At 41.7% G+C, this 12,066-nt stretch overlaps 1 protein-coding gene across 2 annotated transcripts in view; it reads left to right on the forward strand.

Moving 5' to 3' along the window:
• Positions 1-12,066, forward strand: part of ASTN2 (astrotactin 2) — a 939,506-nt gene that overhangs the window by 288,083 nt on the left and 639,357 nt on the right. For both annotated transcript variants that reach the window (XM_077283456.1, XM_077283455.1), the window contains exon 3: positions 10,090-10,444. In XM_077283456.1, coding sequence (XP_077139571.1) covers positions 10,090-10,444 — 355 coding nt within the window. The remainder of the gene's footprint in view (positions 1-10,089; positions 10,445-12,066) is intronic.

The raw sequence follows: 12,066 nt of genomic DNA on the forward strand, positions 1-12,066 counted from the left end.
TATACTATCCTGTCCGCTGGAGTCCATGTAATCCAGAGTGTCCCAATGCAATCTCACGTGTAGAACTGTCACATCAGGAAATATGACTGCTCTAACCGGCCGCCGGTGATACACTGACAGGAGTGTCATCGCTCCTGCAATGTATAGCACTGAGCTGCCATTAGAAAGGTAACACAAGTTCATCAGTTGATGAGCTCTGGTTATCTCACGACACCAACTTTCTCACACAGTGGTTGTGCCATAAGTGAGATCACCAAGGCTCATCAGCTGATGACCTGTGGTGAACTCTGTCACTGCAGCTCAGCGCTCAACACTGCAGGAGTGATTACCGTATTTTTTGTACTATAAGATGCACTTTTTTCCAAAAAAATTTTGGGGCAAAATGGAGGTGCGTCTTATAGTCTGAATGTACCGTACTTAAAATTAGTGAGGTGGCAGCTTTAGGCGGGCAATTCGTCCGGTGGTCCGACACTGCAGGGCGATGGTCTCACTCCCATTCCAGTGCGGCAGGTGTGGCAGGTTCAGCAGGTTTGGCGGTGCTCGGTGGTGCGGGGGCTCCGGCGTCATTTTGTGAAAGGCTAGAGCCCCCGCACTTCCATTACCTCAATGCTGTGGCCTCAGGGAAAATGTCCGCCCAAGTTCTCAATCTGTGCGTGCGCCGCCGGAATTTTCCCTGAGGCCACAGCATTAAGGCAATGGAAGTACAGGGACTACAATCTTTCACAAAATGTTGCCTAAGCCCCTGCCCCACTGAGCACCGCCGAACCTGCTGCACCAGTCTGGGTCATATCATAACCGTACCGTCAAACACCCCCTGTGACTCTGTTCCACCAGTGCTGCTGATCCCCCAATGGTAAGCTGAATTCAGGACTGTAGGATAGACCCCCATTTGATGCATTTTTTTTTCTTCCCCATATTCATTGTGAAAATTTGGGGTGCGTCTTATGGTCCAGTGTGTCTTATAGTCCCAAAAATACGGTGGGACATTATGGATTATCTTCTCTGAGGACAGGTTAGGAATATTGTTGTTTATTATTTTAATTTATTTATTGGTGATGTTGGCTTCAGTGGACTTAGTAATGTCGCGAGTATGGTTAAATTTAGATTCATTAAAGGAGTCTGTGTTATTATTTCAAATAATGGACTTTATTCTGAGTGTGTGTTTTTATAATATCACTATGGGGTTAGCCTCTGGGCTTGATGTCATCTTTCAATACACATCAACCTACAACAACTATTATCTCACTTGCCACTGCACCAGGGCAATTGGGAAGAGATAGGCTAAGTGCCAGAATTGGCGCATCTTATGGATGCGCCATTTCTGGGGCAGCTAAAAGCTGATGTTTTTAGTCTGGGAGGGGACCAATATCTGCCTAGCCTTTGCTGATTAAATTTTATAGGGGTCCCTATGTCAATATTTTCTGGGGTCCCCCTGTAACCTAGCCAGTAAAGGCTAAGCAAACAACTGTGAGCTGATATTATTAGCCTGGGAAACTTTATGGCTATTGGTTCCTTCCTATAATATTAACATCAGCTTTCAGCTGTTTGCTTTCCCTCTGCTGGTTATTAAATTTACATGGGAGCCCATGCATTTTTTTTTTTCATTTTTTAAATTAACAGTTTCTGTTTGGTCACAGACAATATAGGCTCGTTCTGGTAACACTCCTACATAAGCTGGTGACAATGTGTGTATGTGTATTTATTTAACTCTTTACTTACCAGTTCAGTATTGAAAATGTCTAACTGTCTTCAATAAACCTAGGGCTTGGTGTCAATGACAGCTGCTGCCACCAAGCCCTATTCCCGTTACCCTGATGCTACTGCATCACAATGAAAAAGAACCTAGAAATTACATCACAAAACATTTTTAAATATCTTTATGCACACAAAACCGAGGCAAAAAAGCACCAAAAAAAGAGTTTTTTGCCACAGCATTTTTGCTGCCAATAGATGCAGAAACCTTGCAAAAAAGACCGTAAGCAAATACTCAACGTGCGCATAAACCCTTATACTGCTGCGGTTTGTATGCAAACTCAACATCTGACCAAAAAGTTTGATGCAACTTTTTTAACCCCTTAATGACTAGAGGTATTTTTGTTTTTGCATTCTCCTTTTCTGCTCTCCTTCTTCCCAGAGCCATATCTTTTTTATTTTTTGGTGAAAATGGCCATGTGAGGGCTTGTTTTTTGCAGGACAAGTTGTACTTTTGAACAATTTCATTGGTTTTAACATTTTGTGTACTGGAAAATGGGAAAAAAAATCCAAATGCGGGGAAATTGCAAAAAAAGTGTAATTCCACAGTTGTTTGGTTTTTTTTTTCCATGTTCACTAAAAGCTAAAACTAACCTGCATTATGATTCTCCAGGTCATTACAAGTTCATAGACACCAAACAAATCCAAACTTTGGTAAAAAAAAAAAAATGGCGCCATTTTCCGAGACCTATAGTGTCTCTATTTTTTGCAATTTGGGGCCGAGTGAGGACTTATTTTTTGTGCGCCAAGCTGACATTTTATTGATACCATTTTGATGTAGATACGTTCTTTTGAGCGCTCGTTATTGCATTTTATTGCAGTGTATTGGCAACCAAAAAAACGTAATTCTGGCATTTTTTATTTTTTTCTTGTTACGTCGTTTACCTATTGGGATAATTCTTTATTGATATATTGGGTGACTTTGAACTCGGCGATACCAAATATGTGCATGTTTGATTTAAACATTTTTTTTTAAATATTACTTTTGGCATGCTTCAATAGTCTCCATGGGAGACTAGAAGCTTCAGTTGTCTGATCACCTCTGCTACACACAAGCGATGGTCAGATCAGTCTGCAGCAGAAATGCTCACTTGCAATGAACGCCAGCCACAGGGCGGCGCTCATAGCAGTCCGGCTATGACAACCATAGAGGTCTGCTGGAGACCTTTGGTTGTCATGCCAACCCATTGGTGACCCGTGATCATATGATGCAGTCACCGATGTGTGGGATTTCAAGCGTGCTTCCAGTTAATTGCCAGTGATTGACAGCAACTTTTAACAGGTTAACAGCGGCGGCTGGGTCGCAATTCCACCTGCGGCTGTGCCGGGCACATGTCAGCTGTTCAAAACAACTGACATGTGCCGGGAAAGATGTGGGCTCAGCGCCAGAGCCCACATCAAAGGGAGGGAGTCCAATGTGGATGTACTATTATGCCCAATGTTGGAAAGGGGTTAATTCACAATTCATTGAACCTAAAGGAAGTGTGTTGAATATACATATAACCTTTCTAGGTTTGGCTGATTGGTTCCTTAGGCTTAAAAATTGATATTCATAACTATTTTTTGAGGTGTCTTGATGATTTGGATTTGGATGGAGTTAGATGGAAGGCAGTGAAGAGTTCAACGGGTAGCATAAATATTTTCTGTATGTTAAGGATAAGAATGGTGGTATCCAGTGGAACAAGAGGATACATTGGGGAGTTAATGTGGGCTGATGAGCTTGGATATCTATTTATTTTAATAAATGTTTAATGTTTTTGATTTAGAGGTGTTTTCCCATGAATAAAGTAAATTTTAATCAATAGCTATTGGAATAATAATAATTTTCACAATGTGATGTGATAAATAAAATGTTCCTGTGCTGAGATATTCTTATAAATGTGCCCCTGCTGTGTCCTGTGTAATGGCCGTGTCTGACCGTACAGGAACATGGTCTGATCATACCACATCTCCTGGGCGGGGGGGGAGGGAGAAAAAAGTAAACAGACTTTACATCACAGGGTCACAAATAATTCTTTCTTTGAGTTAAAACATTTTTTACAAGCTTTCAGGAAAATGCTTTATCTCACACAAAGAATCAGATTTGATCCCATCTTGTCCTGTCTGTATATTCTCTTTTACATCCTCCCCTGCCCAGGAGATGTGGTATGATCAGACCATGTTCCTGTACGGTCAGACACAACCAATACACAGCACACAGCAGGGGCACATTTATAAGATTATCTCAGCACAGGAACAATTTATTTAAACACATCCAATTGTGGAAATTATTATTATTCCAACATCTATTGATTAAAATTAACTTTAAAATTATTAACTTTGTGTTAGGACTGGTGGAACGCACCAAATATTAATCAGAGGCGATATAAGGTGCGTTCACAGTCCGGGGTCCACCGTGCAGAAAGGACACCTGCTGCTCGATAATGGCGGACTAGATGGCGGTGTAATGTGAATACACACAAGGGTTAGCTTCACCCTGTATGAAGGAAGCAAACCCTGTTGCGTCACAGGGCCGCGATACCGCACAGAGAGCGCAAGTAAAGGGTCACAGAACTCTGTCCCAAGACACAGGATAGACCTCTAGACCTCAACACCACTACTGTGGTGTCAGGGATAGAACTGAACTAATAATAATAATTTATCGCACAAGAGTGCGTACAACGCAGCTCTGGCAGACGCCACTAACCACCCTAACCAGGGCCAGGAAAGGCCTGCTTAGAGACGCTGATTTGTGTGCTGGATGTGCAGAGTAGCACTGTCTGTTGCTAGGTAGCTTTCACCATTTGCGAGCAGGCAACAACACTAGGAATGGGAATGATTCGGAGCTTTCATCCATCGACAGGCATACATCCACACACACGTAAATAAGTTTACACTAGCGCCATGGCCGAGCGGCCATGCAAACCTTTTATAGCCGTAGCGCTCCAGGGCGCTGATGGTTCAATAGGAGCTGCAACAGGACCTGAGCATGTGACCCCTGACCTCCAATGGGAGGTCGTCCCGTGGGCATGCTCAGTATGGGAAAAGCAGGACTTAGTCCCAGAAAGGCCTGCTTGCTGCTGATCAGTGCTGGCTACAAAGACAGAGCCTGGAAGGGCAGTAGTAACCAGTCGCACAGTATCAGCTTGAGCCAGACGCTGGGATCGATGTCTCCTGAGCAGGCTCCACTGCGAATGCAGGAGAATGGGAGACCACAGCGGACATGGCTTGAGATTCCCCCTGTGCAGCAGCGGGAACTTGACACCTAACGCTTTGTTCATGGGAAAACCCCTTGAATTTTACAGTGTGTTAGCAGGTGAAATTTTAGAGATGCCTCGGTACTGAAAAGCAAAGTTGAGCACACTGCTTTGGCATACAACGGTTCAATAGCAGCCTATGGCTACAGTAAGCATACGGGATAGAAGCCTCCCCAGTGTGTACACTGACTGTAAATCAAAAGAAAGCTATAAACCGAGACTAAATAGTTTAAAACGCTGAATTTCAGAAAAATAAATGAATTCTTTATGTTAGACCAAAGCAAATAATTATATACTATAGTCACAGAGTGGATAAAATAAAAAGATAAAAGATAGTCTGTAGCAAAACCCCCCAGATATGATCAAATAAATGGAATCGATTAATCGAGAGTTCATGTAATAGGAAATCAAATAAATGAATACATTGCACTAAAAACATTCTGTGCCCTTTGTTCATGTTTCCCTATTGAATTGATTTTAGCTCATTATTTTATAATTAGCATCCAGGGCATTCTTGTTTCAACCAGAAGCAGAGGGGCCACATTGATTTTTATGGGGTCCTTCTATTTTCCATTTGTTTATTTTTAGATTAAAAAATATAGTTCTGAATTCAGGATTTTTTTTTTGTGTTCTAAACAAATATAAAGCAGAAGTACCCCGTAAAAATCAATGTGGCCCTTCTGTTTCCAGTTAAAACAGTAATGCCGTGGACCCGAATTATAAAATTAATTATAATTAAAGTTTATCTGTTCAGTTGGTTTATTCTAATCAGAAAAAACAAGGTGAAAAATGGCATGTGAACATAGCCTAACCCAAAATAGTAACTCCTTCAACACCTTGGGTTTTACTCTTTTTGAGTTTCCGTTTTTTGCTCCCCTTCTTCCCAGAGCCATGACTTTTTATTTTTTGGTCAATATGGCCATATGAGGGCTTGTTTTTTTGCAGGACGAGTTGTAATTTTGAATGGCACCATTGGTTTGACCATGTCGTGTACTGGAAATTGGGAAAAAAAATTCAAAGTGCGGTAAAATTGCAAAAAAGCGCAATTGCACAATTGTTTTTTGAAATGTTCACTAAATGCTAAAACTGACCTTCCATTATGATTCTCCAGGCCATTACACATTCGTAGACATCAATCATATCTAGGTTCTTTTTTATTTAAGTGGTGGAAAAAAAATCCAAAGACTAAAATAAATTGCGCCATTTTCCAATACCCGTAGCGTCTCCATTTTTTGTGATCTGGGGTTGGGTGAGGGCTTATTTTTTGTGCTCTGAGCTGGCGTTTTTAATTATATCATTTTTGGATGGATGCGATCTTTTGATCAACTGTTATTGCATTTTATTGCTGCGACCAAAAAGAATGTAATTCTGGCTTTTGATTTTTTTTTCGTTGCACCATTTACCAATCAGATTAATTATTTCTATATTCATCGATCGAGCAATTCTGAATGCGGCGATACCAAATATGAGTATTTTTTATATTTTTTTAATTGTTTCATTTGAAATAAGGCGAATGGGGGGTGATTAAAACTTTTATATATTTTTATTTTTATTTATATTTTTAAAAACATTTTTTCTTTACATTTTGCATGCTTCAATCATCTCTATGGGAGACTTGAAGCTGCGATCATCTGATCGCTTGTGCTACACATAGAGCTTCACCCCTGCTCTGTGTAGCGCAAATGCTCAGTTGCTATGAGCGCTGACCGCAGGGCAGCACTCATAGTTATCTGGCAATGACAACCACAGGGGTCTCCTGAAGACCCTGGGTTGTCAATCCAACCCATCAGCGACCTATAGTCATGTGACACAGGCACCGATGGGCAGGGTTAGTGACTCACTTTAGTGATCATGTTAAATGCTGCTGTGAATCTTGTTTTCCTCAGGCAAAATGGGCCAAAAAAGAGATTTAACTGACTCTGAAAAGTCAAAAATTATTAGAAGGCTGACGTCACACTTGGCGTAAGACAATACGCCACGTATTATACGTCCGTACTACGGCCGTAATACGGAGAAATGTTCCCAAAATATTGATCCGTAGGCAGGGTGTGTCAGCGTATTTTGCGCATGGCATCCTCCGTATGTAATCCGTATGGCATCCGTACTGCGAGATTTTCGCGCAGGCTTGCAAAACCGACATCTAATGGATTTATGTGCTCAAATGTTCGGGAAAACATATATACAGTATATATATATATATGTAATTGAGACACATATATATATATTCTGTATTTAGATTTCATTCAGCGCGATATATGTGAAAAGTCGGTAATTCAATTGCCGGCTTTTCATTTCTCCTGCACAAACCCGACAGGATATGAGTCATGGTTTACATACAGTAAACTATCTCATATCCCCATTTTCTTTGCATATTCCACACTACTAATGTTAGTAGTGTGTATGTGCAAAATTTCAGCGCTGTAGCTGCTAAAATAAAGGGTTAAATGGCGGAAAAAATTGGCGTGGGCTCCCGCGCAATTTTCTCCGCCAGAATGGTAAAGCCAGTGACTGAGGGCAGATATTAATAGCCAGGAGAGGGTCCATGGTTATTGGCCCCCCCCCTGGCTACAAACATCTGCCCCCAGCCACCCCAGAAAAGGCACATCTGGAAGATGCGCCTATTCTGGCACTTGGCCACTCTCTTCCCACTCCCTGTAGCGGTGGGATATGGGGTAATGAAGGGTTAATTCCACCTTGCTATTGTAAGGTGACATTAAGCCAGATTAATAATGGAGAGGCGTCAATTATGACACCTATCCATTATTAATCCAATTGTTTGAAAGGGTTAAAAAACACACTCACACACACACATGATTTAAAAGTATTTTAATGAAATAAACACAGCGGTTGTTTTAATAATTTATTGCTCTCTCAATCCATTTGCAGGCCCTCGCTTGGCAAAATAATAAACGCACAAGATACATACCCTCAGCTGAACCGTCACGTCCCACGAGGTAATCCATCTGAAGGGGTTAATTATTTTACAGGCTGGAGCCCTGCTAATGCAGCTGTGTGCTCGTGCTTGTAATTCCCCGGCGAATGAATGAAATGTAGGTCATTGACCTACATTTCCTTCAGTCGCGGTGATGCGCCCCCTGGTGGATGTCCTCATATGACCTGGAGCGTGGGAAAAAGTTCCCAGGCTGCAGTTCATGAGAACATCCAGCAGGGGCGCATCACCGCGACTGAATGTAAGTACAGATCCAGCTTTCCTTTCAGCACCCGGGGATTACAGGCACGAGCGAGTGGTTTATCGCAGCTCGTGCCTGTAATATTAGTTAACCCCTTCAGATGGATTACCTCGTTGGACGTGATAGGTCATCTGAAGGTATGTATATTGTGTGTTTATTATTTTGCCAAGCGAGGGCCTGCAAATGGATTGAGAGAGCAATAAATTATTAAAACAACCGCTGTGTTTATTTCATTAAAATACTTTTAAATCATGTGTGTGTGTTTTTTAACCCTTTCAAACAATTGGATTAATAATGGATAGGTGTCATAATTGACGCCTCTCCATTATTAATCTGGCTTAATGTCACCTTACAATAGCAAGGTGGCATTAACCCTTCATTACCCCATATCCCACCGCTACACGGGAGTGGGAAGAGAGTGGCCAAGTGCCAGAATAGGCGCATCTTCCAGATGTGCCTTTTCTGGGGTGGCTGGGGGCAGATGTTTGTAGCCAGGGGGGGGCCAATAACCATGGACCCTCTCTAGGCTATTAATATCTGCCCTCAGTCACTGGCTTTACCACTCTGGCGGAGAAAATTGCGCGGGAGCCCACGCCAATTTTTTCCGCCATTTAACCCTTTATTTTAGCAGCTACAGCGCTGAAATTTTGCACATACACACTACTAACATTAGTAGTGTGGAATATGCAAAAAAAAATGGGGATATAAGATGGTTTACTATATGTAAACCATGTCTCATATCCTGTCGGGTTTGTGCAGGAGAAATGAAAAGCCGGCAATTGAATTACCGACTTTTCACTAACACCGCTGCGTATTTCTCGCAAGTCACACTGCTGGTCCGTGTGGAATCCGTATTTTTCTCGCCCCCATAGACTTTCATTGGCGATTTTTTTGCGCAATACGCTGACAAATGCAGCATGCTGCGATTTTGTACGGCCGTAGAAAGCCGTATATTACGAATCCGTAATATACGGCTGATAGGAGCAGCCCCATTGAGAATAATTGTGCCGTATGTTATGCGAGTTTTACGGACGTAGTTTCTGCGCTCTTACGTCCATAAAACTCGCATGTGTGACGGCGGCCGAAGACTTAAAGAGAATGCAGCTCCTGAGATTGATCAGATATTGGGGCGATGATAGATAAGTAATGGCTATTTCTTTATAACATTGTCTCCACTAAGACAAGTTTTGAAAAATATTATTGAAACCCTTAAACAATTTTTCTGTCTCTTGACACTGGAGGTAATATAATATTTTCTAATCCCAATATTGCCATGGGAGAAACGTTTTATGTTATTACATTGTAGCAGCATCTTATCTACAAATGTCGTAAACTTTCGGAACTTATTCTAATCTTTAATTATGGACAGATTTGTCTACACTTGCCCTTCCATGAATTCTAATAAGGACCCCAATTTCTATATTATTATATAAATTAAATATCACAAAATAAGGTCCCAACAAGACCCTAATTGGCTACAATTGACATTACAACCGCTATATTCATACATCTCATTCCCAACAGAATATCCCAAAACCAAGTATCCAACAACTGGTCATCTCTTGTGACTTTCATCTCAGGATGTGTTGAGCCATGAGAAAAGGTAATGACACATTGGGATGTTCTGAAATGTCAGAGCCTTGAACCAATCGCAAGAAAAACACTGTATCGCTGTCCTGAGCACTTTCTGCCCATAGAGCAAGATTTCTAGCTATTCTGTTAGGGTGAGAATTGCCGATAGAAGTCAATAAAGCTCAGACAACAGATAATTTATAATATTGTAGCACATTTTTCTTAACTTTTTTCTCTGAAGTTTCTCTGCTGTTGTAATTGATCTCCTTGTACATTTCGATGCCGGTCCATATCTATGTGCATATGTGTTTATAGCCCTCCTTTTCTGTTTTCTGCAGGGAGGACTGATCGCACTACTGTTACTTCTGCTAATTTTCTCAGTTGCATTGTTTGCTCAACGGCGTTGGTACAAGCGAAGAAGAATTCCCCAAAAGAGTGCCAGCACTGAAGCTACTCATGAGATCCACTACATCCCGTCTGTTCTGCTAGGACCCCCATCTCGGGACTTTAGGTCATCTAAGTTGCAACCTCACAGCTCGGTTTTGAGAATGTCTATACGAGAGACCCCAATTTTGGACGATTACGATTGTGAGGAAGAAGAATCTCAAAGAAGTACAGAGCGAATGAATCAGATGGATCACACAAAGCAATTGACACAAGACAGAAAAGAGAAGAGGAAAGTGCCTAAAAGAGGTATGTGGCAAAATAGTAGCAAAAAGGCAAAATCTGAATTTTGGAAAATCTTTTGTTATAAAGTCGAAAATATTCCCCCCCGCAATTTATGGAAATTGTTTTTTTTACTTCCACAACAAAGTTAGTCTGTTGAGGAACGAAGAAGTGGAAGATTGTGGCATCCATATAAGTGTCTGCCCTCTTTGTCTCTGCTTCTGTCATCAGGTCGCTTCTCGGCAAGGATTTGTGGTATTGCCTTGGCTTGGAGCTCTGTGGTTAAATCTTTGTCTTTAGGTTCTTGTTGTTTTTCCTGGGCAGGGCCACTGGTTATTTAAGATCCTTAAAGGGAACCTGTCACCCCCAAAATTGAAGGTGAGCTAAGCCCACCAGCATCAGGGGCTTATCTACAGCATTCTGTAATGCTGTAGATAAGCCCCCAATGTATCCTGAAAGATGAGAAAAAGAAGTTAGATTATACTTACCCAGGGGCGGTTCTGGTCCGATAGGCGTCGAGGTCCGGTCTGGGGCCTCCCATCTTCTTACGATGATGTCCTCTTCTTGTCTTCACGCTGCGGCTCCGGCACAGGCATACTTTAGTAGTTAGCTCTGCCCTCAACAGGGCAGACAAAGTACGCCTGCGCCGGAGCCACAACATAAAGAGAAGAAGAGGACATCATCGTAAGAAGATGGGAGGCCCCGGACCGGACTGCGACGCCCATCGGACCAGAACCGGACTGGGACCGCCCCTGGGTGAGTTTAATCTAACCTCTTTTTCTCATCTTTCAGGATACATCAGGGGCTTATCTACAGCATAACATAATGCTGTAGATAAGCCCCTGATGCTGGTGGGCTTTCCTCACCTTCAATTTTGGGGGTGACAGGTTCCCTTTAATGCCTGTTCCTTTTACCAGTTATAGTTTAGACTAGTATCTGGTTCATACCTTTCTGTGCTTAAAGGATGGCTCGTTCTGTTAACGTTAACTAGTTCTGAAATGTAGGGACCGGTCACTCTCCTTCCCTTAAAGATGGCTGTTTGTCTCATACTGGAACCAGTCAAGCTGATGACCATATGATATCGTAATGGAGAGGTAACCTTTCTGGTCCATTATTTCTTGCACTGTGTGTCTCACCCTACGAACATCAGATCATACTAACCCTATTATAATTCCTCCTACTACCCATTACAGGAGGCATCCTGCCCTGATCCAGGATCCTTTCTTTTGCCATGCATCTCACATGTTCCGTTGTCGATTAAGGAACCTCAAACACTTATTCTCATGGGTTAATAATATTCTTTTATACTTGGACATTCAAAGATTTTTTTTGTTATTTTCAAGTTTCCAAGATGATGTTTTACCTGCTCCTGGGATCGTAGAGTCATATTTTTATTATTGCCAATGATTCTTGTCTATTATTTAAAGAAATATTGCCATTTCACAGGGCTTCTATTACAGCTAGTATGGCCCCCAGGTACTGACACTGTGAAAGTTTGTGTTACTGCCATCACGCCAGAATCCAAATGAAACTACTACTGTACCCAAAGTAAAAAAAAAAATATCTGGCAAAACATTTTTACAAATTTTTGTCTCTTGAACCAGAGGTAACATTACAATATTTTCAAATTTACTACTGGAGATAACTAC

The sequence above is a fragment of the Ranitomeya variabilis genome, chromosome 2 (genome assembly GCF_051348905.1).
Source record: "Ranitomeya variabilis isolate aRanVar5 chromosome 2, aRanVar5.hap1, whole genome shotgun sequence".
Lineage (NCBI taxonomy): Eukaryota > Metazoa > Chordata > Amphibia > Anura > Dendrobatidae > Ranitomeya > Ranitomeya variabilis.